This window comes from Diadema antillarum, unplaced genomic scaffold (assembly GCF_040938485.1).
Source record: "Diadema antillarum isolate AM-2024a unplaced genomic scaffold, OU_Dant_1.0 seq00000597_RagTag, whole genome shotgun sequence".
NCBI lineage: Eukaryota > Metazoa > Echinodermata > Echinoidea > Diadematoida > Diadematidae > Diadema > Diadema antillarum.
This window is the reverse complement of record NW_027271528.1, coordinates 1055605-1082199: the sequence shown is the minus strand read 5'-3', so window position 1 is coordinate 1082199 and position 26595 is coordinate 1055605. Positions and strand designations below refer to the sequence as shown.

Sequence of the window (26595 nt, the reverse complement as noted above, 5' to 3'; positions counted from 1 at the left end):
TGTTTTCGGGTTGTCCGTATGTACGTCTGTACGTCCGTCCGCTTTCGACTACGCGATAACTTGAGTAATATTTACTGAAATTTTACCAAACTTGGTCCAAGTATGAAGTATGATGGGGCAATGATTTGATTAGATTTTGGGTGAAATCGGCTAAAGGTCAAAGTTCAAGGTCAAATCATGAAATTGTATCTGTTTACGCGATAACTCAAGACTGTATGGAGCAAATTTCACCAAACATTGTTGGAGGATGATGTATGATGGGACAATTACTTGATTAGTTTTTCAGTGAAATCGGACAGAGGTCAAAAGTCAAAGATCAAGGTCAAATCCTAAAATTTATCTGTTTACGTGATAACTCAAAACTGGATGAAGCAGCTTTCACCAAACTTGGTCCAAGGATGATGTATGATGGGGCAATTAGTTGAGTAGATTCTAGTGACATTGACAAGAGGTCAAAGGTCAAAAGGTCAAGGTCAATTGCTTTTTCCCCCCATATCTATGCAATGCCACAGTTATTTTCTTGAAACATAGTGTAGACATGTACTACTGTGTAAAGATTCTCCAGAGAGAGTTTCATGTCATAAGGTCAAAGGTCAAAAGGTCAAAGGTTAGGTGAAAATGTTGCACTATCACTTTTCTCGCAAATGGTTCAATGTATCTTCATGGAACTTGGTACATATGCATGTACTGACTGGCAGGGATTATCTAGGGAATTTAGGGGTCATGGGTCAATAGTCAGGGGGTCAAAGGTCAAGGTCAACTCCTCAAAATGTTACTATTTCCCTCATATACTAGTATATGCAATGATTGCATTATCAGTTTTAAAATTTAATATACTGTATTACTTAATGGAGATTCTCTTGGAAATTTCCAGCCAGAAGGTCAAAGGTCAAAGGTTAAGGGTCAAAGGTCAGGTTTAAATGAAAAAAAAAAAATATATTATGTACTGTAATTACACTCTTTCTTTATACCTTGAAAATTATACTCAATGCATAAACTTATAATAAGGTCGGTCAGAAGTCAAGTACAAATTTTCAATTCCCCAAATATGTGTACCTGTACTCTTTAATAGACAATTATAGCAAACCCAGTTCGTGGAAAGTGAACATTCAAGATATTTCTGACAAACCTGTTATTTCGATATTTTGCCAGTTATGTGAAACTGTCATCACACATTGTGAAGACATTGTACTATACAACTATTGGGAGAATCATGCATTATGGCGGAGGCATCAGTAGCCGTAGCGACATTTCTAGTTTTCTTTTATAATGGTCATCATTTAGAAAGATTTGTCAGATACGAGGAATAGTTAAAATTGCTTTGGACTTTCAGGTTCACAACTGAAATTTTGTTACAACTTCTGTAATAGTGGATGTTTTTGTGTGAGTAGCTGTTTGTACTCAGCTGGGTAAGAGGAATTTCAAATCTTTTTAATCCTGTAGAATCAAAACATTAAATACTGGAACAATTGCCAGCACAAAATATTTGCATGCTTATATCTTCATGCTAGTTACTGGTTGTGCGAAATGTGCGAAAACTTCCATACCATGAAAATTTCCCCTTTTACAGTATACTCCAGCAGTGACTTTTTCACCTGCATGTGTCTACAAGCTCCAATTCAGACTGAAACGGATTTGTCGCAAATAGTGGTAGTCTTGCAGTCCTGTTGATAATGATATCTGCATTTTTTGTCATATTTGTAGGGCGGCTCCTGCAAGTATTACCAGAATGTGCACAAGATGAAGCAACAGTGGCAGATTCGGGACTACGGTCTCACCCAGGCCTGGGACATAGAGGACCTTGTTGACCTGGGAAGACGGGTCAAGGTCAGGAATTATTGGTTTAACTCTTTCCCAACTCTGTATATTTTCCTCAGATGCACAAACATGCTCAAACTAGTGGGCAAATTGCAGTACAGTACACTCCTGTTATAACAAACTCAGTTATAATTAAATTCTCTTTACAATGAAATCAATATCAGGTCCCCAAAATTATCATCTAGATATGTTTATACACAATATGGTTTGGTTATAATAAAATTTCGATATAACAAAAGAAATCACCGGTCCTGACTATTTTATTTTAAGGGAGTACACTGTATGCCGAAGTACATTGATGAAGCGTAATGGCTGGAGCATTGTTGGAAAAATTCACATCACAGCAAAGCTTATAATTTTCTCTACAACTTTCCTGTACTGCATTTCTAGCATAAGTGCTTCCATGAAAAGTTACATAGCTTTGAAAAAGAGATTGTTTTCCAAAAGTGCTTATGCATTGCAGTCTCAGGATAATGTGGTACACAGGTGTTATGATGTACTTACTTTGTTTTTGCTATCCCACACTTCAAATGTGTCCTTACTTTGTTGTTCATATCCTACACTTCAGGCATGTACCTATGTTTTTATTATCCCACAACACAGGCTTGTCCTTAATATATTTCCCTTATCCCACACTTCATATGTGTCCTTGCAATGCTTTCTTTTTATGCCTCCGCCAACGAAGTGGACGGAGGCATTATGTTTTCGGGTCGTCCGTCCGTCCGTCCGTACGTCCGTCCGTACGTACGTCCGTCCCGTTTTGTTTTTGTTGATATCTCAAGAACCGTGTGGTGGTTTTACATCAAACTTGGTATGAGGGTATATCCTGGGGGGATAATACTTTGTTTGGATTGTAGGGTCACGGGGTCAAAGGTCAAAGGTCACAGGTTATTTTGTGAAAAAAAAGGTTGAAAATTCATGTTTTTCTCCATATCTCGCAACTGGTTCAAGGTATCTTCATGGAACTTAGTATATGTGACAATGCACCTCAAAACAAACAAAAAGTCGCCAGACATGATTTTTTAGTTAAGACTATATTCTGAAAGAGCAGACTTTACGCTTTAAAATGATGTATAACTCAAATCAAATGGACTCTCCTAACCTATCTAAATATTGGAAAGAAAGCACAAACTCAGGAAAAGCGTGTACTGAGAAAAGAGGCTCTGAAGTACAGTGTCTATTCAAGCGCTTAATCTTTACCAAACCGTACTGGCTGTGTGATGAATGGGACAAAAAAACAGGAAGTAAACCACCAGAGTAACAACAATGAAGGGATTATTAGATTAAATTGAAATTAAGCATGCCTTATTAACACATTCTGTCCATAATCAATGCCAACTTTCAAAGCAGTAGCACTATCCTTTCAAAAGTTATTAGATTTGTAAGTGAAGAGTGTGGACAAGGTTTTTCAGAAATGAAAAAGGGATTCTAAAGACACACCTAATCACACTATTCTACCAAAAATGTTCGAGATAAACTGCTAAAAAACACACTTTCCTGCCCGTTTTATGGTACCAAAATTTAGCATAATGTAAAAGAAGACCTGCTCTTTCAGAAAATATGAAAAAGTCAAGTTCGGCTAGGTTGACCCATTTCACTTATTTTCAGTCCTCACGCAAAATCAGTGTGTGCGACTTTATGTTCGTTTTGAGGTGCATGGTCACATATATACTTGTTCCAATGGGCAGTGATTATCTAGGGAAGTTGGGGGTCATGGTTCAAAGGTCAGGGGGTCAAAGGTCAAGGTCAACTCCTCAAAAAAATATCACTACTTTCCTTATATTTATGCAATGCCTGAAGTTTTTTTTTTTTTTTTTTTTACTTGATGTATACATGTATTACCCAATATATATTCTGTGGGAAGTTTCTTGCCAAAAGGTCAAAGGTCAAGTGAAAGTGCTGAATTGCACTTTTTTCTCCATATCTCAAAAGTAACTCAAGGTATCGTCATGAAACTTACATAGTTATGCATGTTCAACCTAACAGTGATTCTCTTTGGAACTGTTAGGTCAAAGGTCAAAGGCCAGGTTTAGATAATGCTATTTTCCCATTTGATACTGAAATTATACTTTTTCTCAATACCTTGAAAATTACTCAATGCATAAACTTATAAAAGGGTCATAAGTCAAGTAAAAATCATCAGTTCCCCAAATACCTGCACTCTGACATTTTAATCATTCATCCAATTGAACCTAGTTCTAGGAAAGTGAACATTCAGCACATTTGTGTCAAACCTGTCATTTTAATATATTTTGCCAATTGTGTGAAACTGTCATCACACATTGTCAAGACATTGTACTATAGACCTATTAGGAGAACCATGCATTATGGCGGAGGCATATCAGTCGCCATAGCGATATATCTAGTTTCATACTTCAAGCATGTCCTTGCTGGTACTGTGTTTTTTCCTTTTCCACCTTTCAGGCGTGTCCTTACTTTGCCAGCAGAAACCTGAGAGAAGGAGCTGACGTCGTCTTCTGTCCATACAACTACCTGATTGATCCCGTCATCAGAGAATCTGTGAGTGGTTATCAGTAGAGATGTGTGCTGATAACCTCTGCCAAAGAGGTTATGTTTGTGCCGTTGCTTTGTTTGTTTCTTTGGTTATTTGTCTGTGTACAAATTAACTCGAAAAGTTGTGAACGGATTTGGATGAAACTTACAGGAAGGCTTCATGATGACACAAGAAATAGATTATTATATTTTGGTGGTGATTCTGGAATTTTTATGGATTTTTGAAGGAGTTTTTATATTTCTGCAGATAGGGTCAATGAACTCGGGCGTTCAAGTTGCATGTATTTGAGGTTTTCATAATCGTGTGCTCTGAAGCGCGTGCTCTGCTCAGGTGAGGCACCGCACAGCTTAAAGCTGATGATGTAAACAAAAGGTCTCTATATTGGGAAATTGAGGGATTTTCAGCATGCATGTATGGATGGAAGAATTAACTGTTTCTCGGAGGTCTGCGCTCTCAGAGTGCTTTTCTAGTTAATAATTTTATTCTTCCTTGCATCTGTGGCATGATATTATTACGTCGAGCAAACCCAGTGCTCAAAATTTGGCTTGCTTCTGTGCTTTTTACATAGATATTTTCAATCTGTGTAATCGAAGGAACAGAAAGGATGCAATGTTCAATCCTGCGATGTAGTACCGTTGTAATCCCTTTCAGCTTACATTTGATTGACTCAACTATGTGTTTAAACTGAACGGCGCACATTTACGATTGCAATGCAATTGTAATACACAGGCAATTCAGCTGAGCGCAAAGTAACAGTCATCCGTACTGGTCATTGGTATACTAACATCCCGTGAAAAGTGAAGAAGGGTCTGTAGACAAAATAAAAGACTGGACATATGATAACTCTCAGCCAAGCATTTGATTGGGATCCATCTCACCATGTTATACCATCATTACCATGATGCTGAGTTTTGTCTTTCGTCTGGTTCTTCAGATGGAAATCAACCTGAAGGGACAGATTGTGGTCCTGGACGAGGCCCACAACATCGAGGACTCGGCCAGAGAGGCGGCCAGTCTGAAGGTGACCACTGAACAGCTGCAGGAGACCACTGATGAGCTGGACAGGTTATGTAAGTGCCGGCCATCTCCACCACTTGACCATTTGACGTTTGTAGCCTTACATGTGCCCATGCCCTGTAGCGGCGGTTTGCTGACCAATGTGATTGGCATTCAGTATAAAGTTGGCAAGTCATGTGAAGATTGTTGTGGTGATGTGAAGTCTCACATGAGACCATCATGCTTCTATAGACATCCCGATAAATTTGCAACCTTTTTCCATCCACATTAACCCTAACTTACCTGGGCTGGGCTATTTAGCGAGCTTGAATTCCTTGGGAGGGGGGGGGGGGGGCGGCCATTATGGCCCCCCTTCAGATCTCGGCCGTTGATCGCGCGATCGCCGCAAAATTTTGCATGAACATAAAGCCGGATGTAATCTACAAAACTGTTTGGTTAAATTTTCAAAAAATTTGCATTTTCTATTTTAAATTAATTAATTATGCAAATATATGCAAAAAACCTAATTTTCGTCTGTAATTGGCTTATAAAAGCTTATGGAATGCTGATTTTTGGTGTGAATATTCCTAGTGACATTCCAAACATTTGTGCGTTAAAAAAAATTCAGTATCAAAATTAATTTCTTATGTTTTTATTGTTTTATCAATTTTTTATGTATTTCCTTGTTTTTTCGAACTTTTGTTTTTGTTGTTTTTTTCAGCAGAATTTGTCATACACATTTTTTGAAGCATAATTATACTAAAATAAATTGATTTCAGCCATTAAAATTAAAGATATGAATCTTTATATGAATTAATTGAAAAAACACAATTTGTATTGACTTTGTACACAAAATCACGTTTTTGAGCAATTTTGGGGTTGACGAAAATTTTTTGAAGGGGCGTGGCTTCGGAACGGTATGCCCGAGCGCGACAAATTTGGTCTCAAAAGTTGCGTGAGACTTGAAAGTAAAAAGTCAGCGAGCGGCACTGTCAAAAAAAATTGCGCGCCGGAATGGTCGCAGAATTTGTCGAGGGGGGCCATACTGGCCCCACACCCCCCCGGTAAGTTAGGGTTAAACTTTAGCTATGCTAATCGCAGAAGAAGCTATAGTAGACACTCATACACACAACTTGCAGAGACCAGAGTCAATGAGAAAATGGAGGCTTCAGAATGTTGGATTAGTTTTGTGAGAAAGTGATTATCAGTGAAATGTCACTTGGCTTGCCAGTGAAATCAAGGGCATGTTTTCAGTGGGTGATAGATTTAGAAAGGCTACTGGAAAGCAAACACAATTTTTTGTAAATATCTACATGATCCTAGACCCTCCTCATTCCCTTCAGAAAAAGAAAAAGAAAAAAAGTGGGTGATAGATTTAGAAAGGCTACTGGAAAGCAAACACAATTTTTTGTAAATATCTACATGATCCTAGACCCTCCTCATTCCCTTCAGAAAAAAAGGGAAGATATGATCAGGCTTTTGAAATATTTATGCGGAAACAATCTTCATGAATTTACTTAGTGTTGTCATTGACGCATCTTGCTCCTTCCATTCTATTCCAATCTCTGTCAATGTTTCCAGTGACTGCACAATATCGCATGGAGCATACAAGAGTTTTGCATACTGTGGTGAGTGTGTACATTTACCTGCAAGAGGCAGCTAATTTATAACAGAGATTCCTCAAAAATTTTCCATCCCAAAATGAAGACATATAGCTTATTTATTGTGTAAATCTTCAAACATTGGATTTATTACTGTGAATTAATGTAGGATGATTATAAGTTCTATTACTAGGAAATTTGCCATGTAAAAATCATGGAATAAATCTTTTAAATATGACATGCCAATCTGTAAAAAGATGAAAAGAAAAATATTGAAGCATGAAGTTTTAGCTGATCAAATTTACTCCATATTTTCAGAGCTTTGCCAAGTGGATCTGCCTTATGGGAGACACAAGAAAAAAACAACAAACTGTATATTGTTAATGAACAGGAGGTACTTTTCCTAGTGCCATACACATTAAACCATTTCGAAATTTTTAGTTTCTTTCCACTGAAATATGAGGTATTTAAATATGACATATATAAAAATAATGTTACCAAAGTCTAGTTAAAGATTGTATTGCTCATGAAGTGAAATCAAGCACAAACAATGAAATGTGTAGCAACGTATAGTACTTGTCCTAGTGCACACAATAAACCATTGTATTATTGTTAGTTCCTTTCCACTGAAATATGAGGTATTTAATACATATAAGAGATATAAGAAAATAATGTTACTAAAGTTCAGTTAAAGATTGTATTGTGATGTCAAAGGAATTCTAGCTGTAGGTCATAAGGTGAAATAATGTGTCATAAGGTGAAATCAAGCACTTTATACATCATGACTTTCTATGAATTAACCTTTGGGCTTTGTGCGGAACTGAGCCTCACATGATGTAGTCATCAACAAATATCCTTGTCTCTCGATACCGTCAGTGTTCAAGCATCCTGCGCTGGATCAACGACTTCTCCGGCACGCTGCGCCAGAATGACTTTGAGCGAGCCTCCAGGGTGTGGTCTGGGCAGGAGATGGTGGCAGTGCTGGCCAACATGGGAATCACCCCAGCTACCCTTCCCACGCTACGGGTAAGATGAGAAGGGATTACCGTCAAAACTACAAGTTAGAAAACGTGGGCCAAGTTTGGAGTATTAACTTTAAGGTCAAGGTCAAAGATTAGAGCTCTTAATCAATTCTAATCCTGAAGAAAAGAAAATACATCAGAGCCAGACCATAGGTATTTTGTGAAGAAAAAGTATTGTAACAATTTTTTTTTTTTTCACCACCTGTAACGTAACACTTTCATCGCTGTGTCCACATTACCAAACTGGGTCGGGGATTCAAATATAGAATCTCGTGTCATGCCATTGCAAATCTCCTCACAACTTTCCTCACATATCCATTCCAGTCAGACTCCGGAAACACGACATAGATCCACACAAGTGTACATTACCATTCCAACTTTTATTGTTCGTGGAAGATTGAGCGAAGAAAATGGGATTCCATCGGGATTCAAACCCGAGACCTCTGGATGTGTGTACTCATATGATAACCCCCCAAAATCGTAAAAGTATTTTTACTCTTTTCTCATGGGAAAGGCATGTACATGTACACGCACCCACGCACAGCTCTTAGCTAAATGATCTTTCCAAGATTAAACCAAGGGAGTGAGTTGGAAACATGATGTCCCTTCCATGGATCTAACTGATTTTCCATAAGGGAAAAGATAATCATAGTGGTGATAATAAAGGACATTTGTATTTTGTCTTGCTACTAAATGATACACTTTACTGCGCAACGTGATTGTGCTTGTGAAAGCGTGAAAGGCAAAAAAATAAATGAATAAAAAAAATAAGATGAGAGGATGTGCCAGATGATGATAAGGGTGGTGATGAAGATGCTTTTCTCCTTGGTGTCCCGGTATCTCGCAGCATCACCTGAGCGGACTGACAGAGGAGGAGGAGGACCCAGATAAAAAGTACAAGGAGCTGGGACCGAAGTTCACCACCACCTCGGCATCCCTCATCAACGGTCTCTTTATCGTCTTCAACTTTCTCTTCAAGGAGGACTGCAAGTACAAGATGGATTACCAGTGAGTCACCTTTGACCTCCCATTGGAATGTTACATCACATTTATCAGTGCAGGATTTGAATGGTTTCACACCTTGATATGATATCCAGCAACAGGCTGAAACAGACTGAAGTGACTACTACCATCTAAGGGGCACACTTTTTTAGTTACCTAATTAGAAGGTTTTTCATTCCTCTGCCATGAAGTGTCACCGGAGGCATTATTCAAGGTTAAATCCAGAAACTCTGGTGAAGAAATTTAACAATTTCTTTTTAAGGGGGGGGGGGGGGAGAGGGGTTGTTGTTTTTTCAGTCTTTTTTTTTTCTTTTTTCAGCTTGCTCTTACCCTTTGTCAAATGACAATGAAAATATGACAGTTTGTAAAACTTGCAGAAACATGTGAGTTTCACTGCGAGACTTAAAAAAAACCCCAGTAGTCAGTTTTATGACCAGTTCATCCATTTCTTACCCAAATATAATTCCTACATCTCCTTTATCTGTACACTTTTGTGCCTATTACTTCTTCTTGTCTAACTATCCAAAACATGGAAAGAGGAAGGGGGCCCTTCTCATAGGTCCATGAAATGAAATGTTTTTTATCTTAAATGCACACAGTGCAGTGCAAAAGGGGAATGAGTATTGCTATGTTTACTCATTTGAAGATATGCAGCAATTCACTCAAAGTGAGAAATCTTTTAAAAACTGTTTTATATTCATGAAATAATGACTGTTTATCTTTATTTCAAGTGCATAATGAATTAATGATGATTAATACATGCTTTTTAAATGTGAAATGTTCTCACTAAGATGTGAGCCTGTATCTTCAAGCTTTCTCATTGGTTTCAAGAATAAAATTTTGTGAATTGTTACTACAAAGAGAAAACTGCCAAGACGTCATGCAATGGGAACTCCACAGTAACTTTGGTTGCATGCGCCTGTCCACTAAAGTACAAAGCGAGAACTGCGTAGATATTTTGCAATGAATGTGATGAAGTACCTTAAAGGTCCTGTTTACCTTTGGGAGCAGTGATTTAAAAAAGAGTTCAAGATATCGCTTTTGATGCATATGTGTAGGTCAGTTGTATTACAAAACATCCTACCATACAACATTTTTTGCAATAAAGCATGAAATATATGGAGATATTGCTATCTTTCTCATTAAACCATAACTGTAGACGGTTTAGTCTTGAAGCATTTTTATTATAACTATAGCATTTTGCATTTTTATCAATACTTACATCGATTATACTGGTTCAAATTTTTACATTGGTTGTTTCTATCCTTAACTCACATTTAAGAACTATTTTGAAGCACTAATGCTTGGTTTTTGTTTCATCTGCAAATGGTAAATTATGCCTTTAACCCCTCTCCTCCCATACTATGTTAGAAGAGTGATTACTGCTCAAAGATCATGCTGTTATTCATTAATCAAACTTGTGTCTTCCTTCCAGAGTGGCCCTACTGAAAATCAAGGCTCACAACCAGCATCCAGACACGGTGAGAAATCTTTTAACCCGTTCCTTACGGGAACCTGGTTTACCAGGTTCCCGTGGGAGCAACTGATATACGGGAACCTGGTTTACAAGGTTCCCAAAATGAAGACAAGTGTGCCTGCTTCAGTGGCCTAAATTCATGTTTCTTTGTGTTAAAATGCTCAGAAAAGTGGGTTTGATAAAAAGATCAGAGTTTATTCTATCAGGATTTGTTCTCCTGCTGTTTAAAAAAGGGGGTTTTACAGTATTATATATCTTTTCCTGATTTAGTTTTTTGCATGTTCTGCTGTAAACTCGTACGAACATGTACATAATGATCAAGGCTGAGATCAGTTAGAAATGCGGGTTCGCTGACCCCAGTCACCTCATCCAGGTACCTGGTTTTGTGTCAAACAAAAGATTCGGAGAGCTCATCAGCGCACGCTCTATTCACACCTCGCACCCGATCGATATTTCCATTGTTCACGGGCACATGTAGTTGACCGTAGAAAGGGGGACGCAATGAACCGCTTGACTGCCTTCACAGAACTGGATTACCAACCTGTGTGCCTCTCTGTCGACGGGCGAAAAGAATCTCGTTTGGGGGCATTGAAGGCACTCAGAGAATTGCGGAAGGAACGGGTTAAAAACCTTTGTGCTTTTATTACTTTGTATAGATAACTCTCTAGTCTTTCTTGTAATGATTAGTGTTCATTTGAAGTAGTCTTTCAGTCTGTCTGTCTATTTGTCTATCTCTACCATTAGAGTATAAAGCCCTCTGGAAAATTGATATTGCATCAAATAACTTCTTATACAGCCCTACTTAAGCTAGAGGTTCTCTTTATGCCTACCAGCCCTGCTATTTCATTAGAAGAAGAAAATGAATGCATCACTTCAAACAACTGAGATTGGTGAATGTTTGGAAGAAAGCTCCTTCAAATAGATATTGTAAAACACGATATTCTCGCGGCATGAAATTTTCGCGAGTTGCATTTAAAATTCAATGCATATCGTGTGGACAAGGACCTTCTTGTGCATTTTAATTTTGCGAATCTTGGCTCTCGCGAAATTCGCAAATGAAAATGCACGCAAACATTCCTCGTTTTACAGTGTTTTTTCATCAGTAGAATCAGTAAAACAAGAGTCAATTCACTTGATGAATCAGAACAACTGATGTGTCATTCATGTTGATTTATCGATCTATCTGTTTCCATTTTTGTCACTTTAATTTTGCAGAACAACTGGTGGCTGAACAGGAGGAGAGGTAAGGAACCGGTAGTCGATAAGTAGGCTGCACTTCTCTGAGAGTATCGATGGTGGCTAATGTCAAAAGCAGACACATGTTTATCCGCCAGACTACCAGCAGATGTTCTGTTGTTTGTTTCTTGTTCGCTTTCTGCTTCCAGGAGGTGCAATTTTGTCTGTTACTGTACCTTGGTTCGACACAAATAATATCTTTTATTGATTTTTCATTTGGGCCACTAAACTCATCAAATACCGGTTTTTGGTTACCAGAAAAAATAGAGAGAAACATAGACAAAAATAAAGTCATTTAATACTATATCAAAATACTAAAATAAAGCACGACAAACATTGATCAAAATAATAAAATAAACCATGACAATTGTGAAAATTTGCAGGTATGATAAAATTCTTCAAATACCACATACTGTGATTATGAAGTAAGAAAGGAAAAAAAAAGATTGAAAAGTAGAACAATTTAATACAATATTGAGATAATTCTAAACTGTGATAAACAACGTGAAAATTGGCAGGTATGACAAAGTTTTCATAGATATGTAGCTGCCACTGGTACTGTTGTGGCTTGAAAAACATGTGAAACTTTGAAATTCCATATCTTCTTGTTTCATTTATGTCTGATTTTATCAAAAACCCTTACCACTTTTCATTGCAACTGATTGACAAATTGCCCTACATCGACATAAATAATGATTTTTTTTTATCATGGCTACTACTAAAACACTGATCAATTCAGTGCTTCTTTACATCGATGTGGGGCAATTTGTCAATCAGTTGCAATGAAAACATCTTGAAGGAAATTTCATGAATTTGAATACTCTTACCACTTGTTTTGTATTGTTTTCTTCGAAGCCATCTTGACAATGATGTGGCATTGCAACCTAAGTTGGCAAACCTTGGTCTACTGTAAAGATACTAATCCCTCCTACATTCAATAAGTGTCTTACTGATCTCCATGTGGTGATTGATTGTAATCCACATGTCTATCCAAGACAAAGTGATACCTATGAAAAGACAGCATTATGTACTCTGTGACGGTGAAGCAACTGCATGATATTCCGTACGTTGTTTTTCCTCGTGTCCATTGCTGCTTACAAACGTTGTCATGCGTTGTCTGGCCCACAGGAAGGGAAAGTACCTGGACGATTTCATTGAATTTCTGGTGTCTCAACCCAGCTGTGGTGAGTGTAAGCCTGATGTCACACACACCCACCCACACTAGTATATATTCCACCATGTTTCTTTTTAACCTCACTCTTATACTGCTGGTGTGAATCAATGGAAGGGATTACTCTGAAGCAAGAAATGCTAGTAGTGTGAAATTTTTTTGAATTGGAGCCGATGGCCTTTTTTCGCAGCATGAAATTTTTGTGAATTGTCACAGGAATTCATCACATATAGTGTAGACAAGAACTTTTGCATGCATTTCAATTTCGCAAATCTTGGCTCTCGCGAAATTAAAATGCACACAAACGTTTCTGGTTTTACAGAACAGCTATGGCAAGTTTTTTGTTTATTGCAACTGATTGACAAACTGCCCTTCATTGATGTAAGTAAACACAGATTATCCAGTGAAGTGTTTTAGTAGTGGACATGATAAAAATCATGGGCATACATTTCTCAAGTTGGACTCAAACCAATTACCTGATTGCTAGATAGGCATCATATCTGCCAGACTATTATTTGAATGGTGAAAGTTTTATGTTAGGAAATGAAATGTGTATAAAACAAGGTTTTGCTATGGGAAAGAGACTTTGCAGATTGGTCAAGATTAGCATTCCATTTGATGCTACTCGAAGTAAGAATAACTTATCAGCTAATAAAATAAGGAAAAGCAGTCTTTTTATAACACAAATAAGGTCACCCTGTAGTTATGTTGCTTTGCTGTTTTCCCAGGCCTTTTCAGATTTTGGTTCCTGCGTGCGTACCATCATCCTGACATCGGGCACGCTGTCACCGATGAGCTCCTTCGCATCGGAGCTGGGTGTGAAGTTCCCCATCCAACTAGAAGCAAACCATGTCATCGGAAAGTCGCAGGTATGAAGTTAGAGCGCTACATCAACCCTTGGCATTGCAAAACATTGCTCTTAACTTAGCCAAACTTTTTCATGAGAATTCAACAATCTATCCAAGCTTGACCTGTGTTTAAAGTTAGTAAGTTCACTCAGGTTTAGCAATGTACCTTAATCCAGCAGGATGGCCATGATAGAAAAAAGAAAGAAAAAAATAACTGTTTTGCTTGTAGAATACAGTCTCTTCTTATGCGAGCTTGGGCGAATCTTTACATAAATTTGCAGAATGTCTGCAACTGAAGTGTAGATGCTTCACAGGTTTCAGTCTTTGTCCAACCATTGCTGTCCACCCTTTGTTATAATTGACCTTCTTCTTCCCTCTCTCAGGTGTGGGTCTCGTCCCTGGCCATTGGTCCGAATGGTCACTCCCTCAACGCCAGTTACCGCAATGCCGAGGTAGGGTTGAATTAGAAACTTTGACCAGTCCTTGTCAACAAGTCCATATCTTCTTCAGATCGCACAGGTGTGCTGTATCCCCCGATTTTGTGGGAGGCTTTCAGAAACAATAAATAGAAGAATGCAAGAGCTGCCATGATTTCGGAATTGCTATCTGCTACTGCGATGTATGTAGCACACAAGTTTCTGCCTGATATTTCTGTGTGACTATTGGCAGTCCAGAGATCAATTATATAAAAATCAGGGGATGCCAGTTTTCAGACAAAAGCCTGAATTAAATCCTTGGTAGTATCAAAGTTCAGGTGCTTTCTCGTCCAAAGTAGCTTCGTATAGATGTACTTGAGCACCTCTCTTTTTTCATTCTAATTAGCATCCCTGCAGAATAAATGATCCTATTTTTTTAACTCTCTTTTGAGTGTTTTGTTGAAAGAAAGATATTGATGGAGTGCTATATCTCTTAGTTTCTGATTCAGAATGGAGCCAAAATAATGTCATGACTTCCCTAATACCAGCAGATGTCACATTGATGTGAAACCTTAGTATAGATGACGAATATAAATCTTTTTCATGATCCTATTTGATTAGAAGAATCACATTAAATGTACAAGGGTTGTTGAGATTCCCAAGGTTTTTCTCTTCCCTTTCTGTCAATTAAAATTTGTTTTTAAGAATGGATTAGGATCGATTTTACCTGGTATGTGTTTCCAGCGTTCCTATCTCAATCTCGTGTTGAGAAAAATACTTTGGTTAGTGAAGATGCAAGATTTTGCTTTCTCCAAAGTCACAAACCAGTCAGAATTTTGTTGCATCCATAGACCTATGCCTTCCAGAATGACTAGGGGTCAGTGGAGGCAGAAATATTTAGTATTAGAATACAACACATTTATCAAGGCATGGTATTTGCATGGACACCATTCTTATACCTATAGCTGTAAAAATCTTACTCTTTAAAATTTAGATGAGAGATTACCCTTCTCTACATCCCACTGACATTCAGTATTCGTTGCCTCCGTAGACTTTTGCCTTCCAAGACGACCTTGGCCGTGTGGTGATAGAGGTGTGCAAAGTGACCCCCTATGGAGTGCTCTGCTTCCTGCCCTCCTACAGCATGATGAACAAACTCATGGAGAGGTGGAAGGTGAGATGAACTCTGACCTTTGAACTTACATGTTAATTTTTCTGTATGTCATGGTAGAGAGAATATCTCGAAATTACCTTGAGGTCACAAATGAATCTCTGCTATCAGAGTTTGACTCGAATACACTGTAAAACCAGAAATTTTTGAGTGCCTGAAACTTTTATAAATTCTGCGAAGATCTGCAATTTGCAAAAGTAAAGTGCACTTGAAAGTTATTGTCTACATATTACGAAAAAGGGTGTTGGCTCCAATTCATGAAACTTTCATGCATTTTTTATGTTTCTGGCTTTCAAGTAAATTGCATATATGACATGCACGTCTTATCAAACCGGTACAATGTAAAAGCAGCTGAGATTTGAACCCCAAACCTGTGACTGAGCATCGATGCCTCAGACCAACTGAAGGTAGGGTAGGGTAGTGATGCACTAAACAAAAAGACAGTCTGCTAAAAAGAAAGAAATGATTAAAATGAAACACTGTTTATCTCTTTTTACTAATAAATATCATCGAATGGTCCTCAGTAAGACAGTTGTAGTTGCATTGTAAATGTCTCTGCTTATCCCCTTATTGTCCTCAGAGTGATCAAATTCATTGATGACTCTTAAGATCTCAAGCATTGGGGGGAGGGGGGTAGAGTTGGGAAGGTGTGTAACCCAGTTTGTGACCAGATGCTTAGCTTAGCTTACTAAGCTTTTGCAGCAGCATTCAGTAATTCATCCAAATGTGAACTACAGTTGAACCTCTCTTATCCGGCCTCCCTTTATGCGGATCTCTCTATTATACGGACGCAATCTCGCCGTGATTTTTTTTTTTAAATAATTATGGGAGGAAAGGGGGATTCCCAACTCCTTGAGATCTCCTACACAAACACGATGAATTACATATACTAGATACATTTCTTAATAATTATTTAGGTAAATCATCCCAAGAATTTATAAAAGAAAATGATTTCATTCTTGCAAACACTAACCTCCATTTTGGGGTCTGTTACTGAGTGTAACAATGAAAAGGTTGCAGTATACACATTACTACATGTGGTACTACAATGGGCTACATCAGTACATGTGTATGTATATGTACATGTATAAAGCATCGAGTCTCCCGTATCCGGCCAAATCCCTTATCCAGATGAGCCCCGGTCCCGACTTGTCCGGATACGAGAGGTTCAACTGTTGTAAAGTTAGCAAGCCCACTCAGGTGTAGCAATGTGTCTCAGTCCAACAGGAAGGCCATCGTGGTACAATGGGGATTAGGGGGATTAGATGACCTCTATTTATTACTGTAAAAGTGGAAATTTTTGTGGTGTTGAAATTTTCGTGCATTTTGCGCAATCAGAAACTTGCGCGAAAATCAAAGCACATGAATATTTTTGCTAGCCCGTAAGTTCCAGTTGTTGATATCTTGATTCCACAGAATTAAACACACGCGAAACTCTTCTTTAAATACCCGGTTGAGCACGAAAAATTAGTTGCATGAAAAAATTCACTTTTATAGTAACCTTTAGTTTCTATACATCTGTGCTAATTATCGAAGAAAGCTCTCCAGCATGCGGGCCAATTGGTGAACAAAGCACAGTAAGGGTTAAACATAGAAGCTCTTGTCTTATGTACTCACTCCATTCATTGAAGAGTTTGTTAACCCATTGAAGTCTAGTCCCAAGCAAACTCAGGCAAGTGTTAAAGGGATGGTATAGTATTGATGGAGATGAGGGTTGGGCTTCTAACTTTCTGCGAGATACCAAGTAATCACTTATGAAATACGTGTAGTACAGAGCATACCATTCTATGAGGAATTCAAAGTTTATTTGATGAAAATCGGTTTTGGCATCACTGAGTAAAACAAAGTGATCCTAATAAAAGATGGGTCCCACCTTTCATTAGGGTTGCTCTGTTTTGGATATCTCAGCCATTTCAAAACCAGTTTTCATCAAATAAACACTGAATCCTTCTTGGAATACATGCTCTTTCATATTTCATAAGAGGTTTCTCATTATCTCACCAAAAATGTTAGAAACCTAAAGTTAGGTCTCAACCAAAATGGGAAATGCATATTATAGCAAAATCAGCTTTCGGTAGTCCTCAAGATGTTAAACGTGTATGATAACAAGTGGCTTCATTTTTTTTTTTCAGGCCACAGGTGCCTACTATCAGCTGGAGTCCATGAAGTCTGTCATGTGTGAAGCGAGGGGAGGCGACAAGACTGTGTTTGATGAGCAACTCAAGGAATTTTACGACATCATCAAGGAATGTGAAGAAAATGGTGAGTCTATCTCTTTGCGATTATTTTCTTTTTATTAATTTCACTCTGGTGCACCATCACCTATGCTCTGGGCGTACAACGTAACTGCCTTTGCAAAGGAAGGGATGACCTCGACCAACGGGAAACTGCAGGCCAGCGCGTGAAGATGGAGACTTGGCCTCGGTGCGAGTCTTGCTAGATTTTCCTTATCCAGACTTGATTGGAGATAGGGAGACAAAATTAACACTCGTCAATTCAGATGGGTAGCACATGTTGTTACAGTGCTGTTTGTAGACAAGTCGTGTGAACAAAATATTTACAGTTAAATGTTTTGCATCATTGTCTTACTGTGCAAAGTGGATGTGAAAATTTTCACACTGCAAGTATTGTATTCCATGTCTGTCATGGTTGATATCTTTACAGCATGAGCATTTGTTTATGCTGATGAGACAGGCAAAATAAATTAGTTTGCTGTTCTTGAGTGAATTCAACGGTTTATGAAAGGGTATTCTCCTCTAAATTACTGTATCTTTCAACTGCTTTTTGCTAAAAAAAATATGGCTTCATTACAGTGTCAAGTAATGATGAAAAATCTTGTTAGAATTTAGTAAATCTCAATTTGTATGATACAAATATACAGACTGTATTTCCATATCTAAATTCCTGGCTTGTTTGATCCCCATTCCTTTATATAAATATTAAAAATGAATTCATTCAAATGTGATTCATCCATGCCAAACCTGGGTGAATTCCATGCGGGAGAATCCCGTGGATGACACACTTTCTTCTGGTATCAAATGGCACAGTCAGATCTCAAAATTTTGCTTAAAAAAAATAAAAATATGAAAACAAATGCAAAGGGAGGACTGAAATGTGAGTCATCAACCATTGTTCATGTGTTCAAAAATATTTTTGGCAGGTCTAGAAAACCAGACCATCACAGGTGTTTTGATGTTTGCTGTCTGTCGGGGTAAGATCAGCGAGGGGATGGACTTTGCCGACAACAATGCCAGAGCAGTCATCACAGTGAGTTGGGAAGAAAAATTGTAAAACTTTGCTCTCTGATAAGTATTTCTTTAATTCATCCTTTGGTTATTGTGTGTGCTTGGCCAAGAAAGATGTCTTTCTGATGTGCTAAATTATTTTTTTTGATAGTCTAGACTTGTTAGAGAACAAGTCCTGCTCATCTTGTCATAGCAAGCATGGGGAATAACTTTCTGCTGCCCATGAATGCAAATATGTATCTCCATGAATGCCCATGAATGCAAATATGTATCTCGACAAGAAGTGTCTTCATCCAATGCTGAAGACGAAAACCAAAAACTTTGGAGGAGAAAGAATCCAGATCAATGACAGCAGTGTCAAATTTTTACTTGCAGTTATGGGTGTCGATTATTTTACCACTTGGTTACCTACCTCAAGATACATGTTGTAGTCAAGTATCACTTCAGTGAATACACCGAACACATGCATGATGGTTTGCGCTTTACAAAAACTTGAAAGGAAGTCATTTAAGGACAAGTCCACCTTCATATACATGTGGATTGAGTGAGGGCAACAATATTAGTAGAACACATCAGCGAAAGTTTGGGGAAAATCGCATAATCCGTTCCAAAGTTATGAATTTTTAAAGTATTTGCGCAGTCACTGCTGGATGAGAAAACTACTACAGTGTATGATGTCACATGCGTACAACGATATAAGGAAAATAAAAAGAGAATTTCACAAAATTTCACTTTTTGAATAAAGTGCACATTTTTTCAACTTGTTACTGATGTATATTAAGGGTAATATTATTCCCCATGCCTTGTGAAAAAGAGAAATTGAGTATTCTTTTGTTATGCGTGAAAAGTGAAAATATGTTGAATTTTCTTTATTCTTTCTTTATATCGTTGTACACATGTGACATCACAAGCTATAGTAGTCTTCTCATCCAGCCATGACTGAGCAGAAACTTCAAAAATTCATAACTTTTTAACAGATTGTCCGATTTTCCTCAAACTCTCACTGATGTGTTCTACTAATATTGCTGCATTCTCTCAACCCACATGTCTATGAAGGTGAACTTGTCCTTTAATATTTTGTTATGATCACTGTATTTCCCACTAAATTTACCTTGATAGTAGACAGAGAAACAGATCAATCTACTCCACAAAGATTTTCAAACTGAGAGGCCAGAAATTATACTTTCGTCTTCTCTTTTTCGAAACGTCCCTCCGGTCAGGTCGGAATTCCCTTCCCCAACGTGCGCGACGCCCAGGTGGAGCTGAAGCGGAAGTACAATGACCAACACAGTGCCAGCAGGGGCCTACTGTCGGGCAGTGAGTGGTACGAGGTCCAGGCCTACCGGGCTCTCAACCAGGCTCTGGGCAGGTGCATTCGTCACAAGTAAGAAAACAATCAAACTCTGCATGGACTCACATACTGAATAAGGCACCTGTAGTTTTGTCTGTAGCAAGTCTCTTCGCTGTGGTAGATGTGGCCACTTGAAATAATATGTAGAATTGATCAGAAAACAAGTTTACGTTAATTGCAACTGATTGACAAATTGCCTTACATCGACTACATGTCTGGAGATCAGGAGGTCGTAGGTTCGAATCTTGCTCAAGTACATACGGCCATGATTTTTTTATCATGGCTACTACTAAAACACTGATCAATTCAGTGCTTATTTACATTGATGTAGGGCAATTTGTCGATCAGTTGCAATAAAAACACCTCAATGGAAGACATTCATGAATTTTAAAAGTTTACAGTAAGTTCCTGTTTTGGTTTTAGCGTCTGCAAATTTCTAACTCTTTTCAAGGAATGAGATATCATTTTACTACTGCAAAGAAGTGACCAATTTCAATTGCATTTCTCAAATCTAAACAATGGATCAATAGATTGGTTAATAACTTGTTGGTAAAGTCAGTAGGATTAATAATTCTTAGTTTTTGTGATGATTTTTGTTTTCCCTCCCTGCCAGGAAAGACTGGGGAGCAATCCTTCTTGTGGATGACAGATTCAGCAGGAATCCAAAGAAGTACATCTCAGGTGAAGACAGTTGAACAGAAACTACAAGAGCATGCTTAGATATATTCTGGAAATGTGCCAGATCTCCAGATATGTGTAGCCAGTGGAGAAATGAATGAGAGTCTGTTTATAGCTCGGCAAGATTTGTGATATCTTTGCTTATTTTAATTCATTTACCTTGATGTTTCATGACTATAGTTATCACCATCTAAGAAGCAATATTTGAGGAAATTATTAACATAGACTTCTGTATTCTGACAGACAAGCCAACATCTTTAGGATTGCAGTCATCATACTTTTTTTTTTTTCTTCTTGCCCGTATGATTAATAAATGCTCGTGATCATTGCAATTACAGGCATTCCCAACTAATCAATTGTACCTGATTAATTAAGAGATCCTGCATCTTCGATAAAGATCAAGCTTGTTTGAAACCCACTGCAGTTCTGTGCCAAGAGAGCTAGAATATGACTATGTCCCAGTCTGCAAAGACTTATTCGTTGCTGGGGTGACAAGACCTCGTTTCTACAAAATGTCAAATGTTCAGAAGAGCAGAAAAACATGACAGCCAAAGCACTGTAACAGATGAGATTCCCTTTCCTTTGACATGATGTGGTGGCTTCATTTTTGGGGTAAGACAACTAGGATTTGGATAGGACTTCACTTACCTGATTATATGACCATTAATCCAAAAAAGTCATTTTCACCAAAATTTGAGATACAAGGTCTTGTCACCCCAGCGACGTATTGTTTAACACAGGCACAAAACTGATGACGTAAGTAATGTTTTCCTCAGGTTTGTCCAAGTGGGTTCGAGGGAGGGTCATCCACCACACCTATGCCAGAGATGCCCTGTCCTCACTCTCTGAGTTTGCTAACTCCAGGATGCAAGGATCTTCACCTCCAGCTGAGTAAGATGAAAATTGTTATAGTTTTGGCTAAAACCTGGCTTCAGATTTCTAACTTTTTTTTCTTTGCTGAGATAATGAGAAACCTCTTGAGAAATCTGAAAGAGCATGTCATTCCAAGAAGAATTAAATGTTTATTTGATGAAAATTGGTTTTGAAATGGCTGAGATGTCAAAAATAAAGGAATCCTAATTAAAGATGGGAACCAATTTTTATTAGGATCACTTTGTTTCACTTTGTTTTTTTGATATCTCAGCCATTTCAAAACCGATTTTCGTCAAATGAACTTTGAATACCCATTAGAATGGCATGATCTATAGCATTTCATAAGTGTTTTCTTAGTATCTCACAAAAAGTTCAAAGCTCAATCCTCATCTCCACCAATACTGTACCATCCCTTTAAGCTCTTTCTGTTTGTCTTTAAGTTCAGTTGCCCTGGACTTTTGCAATGAGTATTATTTGACAGTGTGAACAAGCCTGACGTATGTGTCTGTGTGTATGAGAGTGTGTGAATAGATGAACATATGTGACCGTGCACCTCGAAACGAACATAAAGTCGCACACACTGATTTTGCGTGAAGACTGAAAAGAAGTGAAATGGGTCAACCTAGCCGAACTTGACTTTTTCATATTTTCTGAAAGAGCGGGTCTTCTTTTACATTATGCTAAAATTTGGTATCATAAAACGGGCAGGAAAGTGTGTTTTTTAGCAGTTTATCTCGAACATTTTTGGTAGAATAGTGTGATTAGGTGTGTCTTTAGAATCCCTTTTTCATTTCTGAAAAACCTTGTCCACACTCTTCACTTTCAACTCTAATGACTTTTGAAAGGATAGTGCCACTGCTCTGAAAGTTGGCATTAATTATGGACAAAATGTGTTAATGAGGCATGCTTAATATCAATTTAATCTGATAATCCCTTCATTGTTGTTACTCTGGTGGTTTACTTCCTGTTTTTTGTCCCATTCATCGCACAGCCAGCACGGTTTGGTAAAGATTAAGCACTTCAGTTAGACACTGTACTTCACAGCCTCTTTTCTCAGTTCACACTTTTCCTGAGTTTGTGCTTTCTTTCCAATATTTAGATAGGTTAGGAGAGTCCATTTGATTTGAGTTACACACAATGTACATCATTTTAAAGCTTAAAGTCTGCTCTTTCAGAATATGGTTTTAACTAAAAATTCATGTCTGGCGACTTTTTGTTTGTTTTGAGGTGCAGGATCACATATGATTTTATGTCTTTTGATGGGTGTGTTCAGAAGCTCTGAAAGACAGAAAGAGATTGGTAGGTAAGCTTCTTGTAGAAAGGTAGACAGTGGACATGATTGACACCACATCCAGAAAGCTCTTTACCTCTGAAAGTATTAGAATCCACCTCAACCTTTACTTTTCTCAGTTCCTCTTTTTCTTTTTTCATGCCAAATTTTTGAAATCCTTTCCTGAAAATTGAAAATTAACACTTATGCAAGAAGTATAAATGGGTACCTGGCAAAGCTAGGGTAATAATAATGACAGGGCCCTATGGCAGAGCAGTGGAAAACACTGAAGAGGCTACCCTGGATAAAGTAGACCTGATTATTATTTTTAAGTAAAGTACATAGTAATTCTTTACTGACTGCTCTAAAGTAAGAACACATGTTTGAACAAAGAGCAGGCTTTGGAACAACTAATGGGATGCCAAACTTTGTTGTCTGACTACTGCTTTCTTTGCAGGGAGTCAATTCTTGATATCTCCCAGGCAGCCTCCCAGATTGGTGCTTCTACCCCAGGTACATCGCAGATTGCCAGGAGCCAATCTTTCCACACCCCGCTTAAGTCCATCTTCGACACGCCCTCCAGTGGTATGCAGGAACGGACCAGAACCTCCCCACCCGCAGGAGAAGCATCCATGTTGACACCGAGTAAGCCGTGGGATCCTCCGAGGCAGCAGGCTCGTCCCAACGTGGGCCAGCTCTTCCTACCTGCCAGCGCCCTGACGAAGACGAACTCGACACCGGTACCACTTGGCATGAGAGATGGGCCAACGAACCTTCAGGCAGCTCAGGGTCACTCAACCTTACCTGCTCAGGGCAGTGGGATGATGACAGTTTCATGTGCAACTCCTCAAACTGTCCAGACTCAGAACCAACAACACCTCCTTGGGAAGCCTCAGGAATCACTGGTTCTACCGGTGGTTGCAACCAAAGATGCTGCCCTCCTGCCTCAAGTCCCCAATCAACAGATGATCATCACACCTGTACTTCAAGTTCCTGCAGGTGCGGGAAATCTTGGAGTTAGCACCGTCTTGCCTCAGAGTCCTGGAGGGTTGCAGAAGGCTGTAACATCCAGTGGTTCCACTCCTCAAATGGTGCTGCAGCAGAAGCAGATTACTGATTGCCTAATAAGGAAGAACGGTGTCATGGGACAACCGTACAAAGGCAGAGATCAAGCTGTAGTAAGTCTAGAGACCGTTGTTGGTCACCATTCTGATATTCCACTCAGCAGTACCCACCAGAACACCCTTCTGGTGAAGACTGTGACAAGTGACATTGGGAAAGTTATCGATCTGATATCTCCAGAGAAAGCCGAAGAAGCAGATGGGGAAATGTTGACGAGTCGAATTGAAACCCCCAAAACTAAGTTGCTCTTTGAGAATGGGGGAGGCAATGAACAACTGGAGAATACCACAGCTGGTAAAACCCCAGTGCGGAAGAAAGACTCCTTAGCTAGCAAATTATCAGTGTTCGCTTTTGCAAAAAGAGAAACTGGCACCAGAGAATTGCATCAGTCAGATCAAGTGAAAGCAGGGACAGACTCTCGAGGCAAGAGAAATGTCCGCTATGCTCAGCACAGATATAGGTATGGTCAGAAGGCAGGGTCTGATTTAGATTCTAATGAAAATTTTGCATATAAGGGCATCACTGAGAAGACAGTTCCTACCAGTGATGATGAGGAGGAGGAGGAAGAGAGGAGGAAGAGGATGGAGAAGAGGAGAGAGAACGAGAATGGGACACCAGTCCTCTTCGATTCAGAGATGGGGCAGTTGGAGGATGACCTCCAAGGGGAGGAGTTGGCCCAAGTCTGTGAAAGAACTGATACCACCGAGTGTGCCAACGCCGGTGATGTGTTGCCTGGCAACCGACAAGCTCATGAGGAGAAAGAGGATGCAGATGAGGAGGTGTGTGAAGAGATGTTAGCAAACACGAACTTTCATCATCAAAAGTCAGATGACTCAAATCTGAAACCAGGAGGTAGGAACACCAGGCTGTCCTCAAGAGGAAGGAGGAGCCTTGCACGGAGGAAAAATTATGCGTCATGGCAACCAGAACCACCTGAAAATGGAGAAGGTGGGTCAAATGATCCGAGATTATATGGCAGTGATGCATGATGATGCTTTGTATTTGATGAGACAACTGTTTCCAAAGTGTGACCAGTTTCTTGTTCTAAACATTTCTTTTAATTCAATATTCTCCTCTGTCTTTTCACTTTTCTTATCTTTTTGATAATGCACATTGAATCCCAACCCGAAGCTGTAAAATTTGGTGGAGCATGTTCACTATTTTCTTTTCAGGAGTCTGTTAAAGGACAAGTCCACCTTCATATACATAAGGATTGAGAGAATGCAGCAATATTAGTAGAACACATCAGTGAAAGTTTGAGGAAAATTGGACAATCCGTTCAAAAGTTACGGATATTTTAAGTATCTGCGCAGTCACTGCTGGAAGAGAAGACTACTACAGTGTATGATGTCACATGCGTACAACTATATAAGGAAAATAGAAAGAGAATTTCACAAAACTCTACTTTTTGAATAAAGTGCACATTTCTTCGACTTCCTACTGACGTATGTTAAGGGTAATATTATTCCCCCTGCCTTCTGAAAGAGAGAAGTCGAGTGTTGTTTTGTTATGCGAGAAAAATAGAAATATGTTGAATTTTCTTTATTCTTTCTTTATATTGTTGTGCTCATGTGACATCATAAGCTATAGTAGTCTTTTCATCCAGCGGTGACTGAGCAGAAACTTCAAAAATTCATAACTTTTTAATGGATTGTCCGATTTTGCTCAAACTCTCACTGATGTGTTCTGCTAATATTGCTGCATTCACTCAACCCACATGTCTATGAAGGTGAACTTGTCCTTTAATCTTTGCTGCTGTCACCACAACACTGACTGCTTTGATGGATCTAGGGCAATTACTCCCTGGACAATTACCCCAAACCCATCCCCTGACCCTAACCCTAATCCTAATCCTGAACCTAATCCTAACCGTAACCCAAACTCTAACATTAAACCTAACCCTAACCCTAATCTTTACTCTGTCCTTATCACTAATCAGTATTTAGTGGGGGTAATTGCCTTGATACGATTTTAGACAGATCACAAGAAAATACATTTTGGTTTCCATTTTCCATTTTTCTGATAATGCCTAATTTGTGTGTTTATGTCCATGTAAATGATATGCAGAAAATGAAGTTACAACAGTTACCAAGTTGTGAAAGAATACCACTGTGTTTGATGAATTAAAGATTTCGATGTAGTAAGATCAAATGTCTTGTTGAACTGATCATGACAACATTTACTGAATTTTTATTAACTCTTGCAGGATCTGCCAAAGGGAACAGGGCCAAACTGTCTGTGAGGAGATCGTCCAGAACTAGCAGGAGGGTTGGCAGAAGTGAGACTGTGGAGGAGAATGATAAAAATGCTGATGTGAGTGAGATGAAGATATTGTACTTCAACAAATCATTTAAAAAAAAAGACGTAGTTGGAATCATCTGAATGTATTACTTAGAGTGATAAACAACCAACATCTTTGTTTGTTTTCTGTTTTGATTATGAAAAGCAAAAGGTATTCGTAAGATATCCATATTAAGTTATTACTACAATTTAAAGAAAGTAGTCTAATGTGAGGCTTTTCCTTTCTCATGTTTGTTTCTCACTGTATTTGCTTCTTCAAAGGACCTGTACTGCTCATGCATTTCTTTGATGATAACTGTGTACATTTGTTTTTCCAAAATTTATGTAGTTCGTGTCAGTAGTAGAAATCATTCCACACAATATGAATGTATCTGTACTTTGAAAATGAATTTTGTGATGTGTGGATTTGGCTAATAGATGCTAAGAATGTAGTGGCTGTGCAATCATGTTGAGCCACAAATCTCAACTATTATGAAATGCGT

The 26595-nt window shown here is 38.6% G+C and overlaps 1 protein-coding gene across 1 annotated transcript in view; it reads left to right on the top strand.

The window, feature by feature from the left end:
• The window catches only part of LOC139735755 (Fanconi anemia group J protein homolog), a 40378-nt gene extending 13833 nt beyond the window's left edge, over nt 1-26545 (top strand). Inside the window, exons 9-28 of the mRNA XM_071646507.1 lie at nt 1705-1827; nt 4243-4338; nt 5268-5403; nt 6911-6957; nt 7807-7956; nt 8800-8960; nt 10390-10435; nt 11647-11674; nt 12796-12851; nt 13567-13707; nt 14070-14138; nt 15154-15276; nt 17406-17535; nt 18458-18540; nt 19739-19902; nt 20483-20550; nt 21324-21438; nt 23148-24760; nt 26031-26125; nt 26531-26545. Of these exons, the coding sequence (XP_071502608.1) occupies nt 1705-1827; nt 4243-4338; nt 5268-5403; nt 6911-6957; nt 7807-7956; nt 8800-8960; nt 10390-10435; nt 11647-11674; nt 12796-12851; nt 13567-13707; nt 14070-14138; nt 15154-15276; nt 17406-17535; nt 18458-18540; nt 19739-19902; nt 20483-20550; nt 21324-21438; nt 23148-24760; nt 26031-26125; nt 26531-26545 (3459 nt within the window). The remainder of the gene's footprint in view (nt 1-1704; nt 1828-4242; nt 4339-5267; nt 5404-6910; nt 6958-7806; nt 7957-8799; nt 8961-10389; nt 10436-11646; nt 11675-12795; nt 12852-13566; nt 13708-14069; nt 14139-15153; nt 15277-17405; nt 17536-18457; nt 18541-19738; nt 19903-20482; nt 20551-21323; nt 21439-23147; nt 24761-26030; nt 26126-26530) is intronic.
• Nucleotides 26546-26595: the final 50 nt, after the last annotated feature.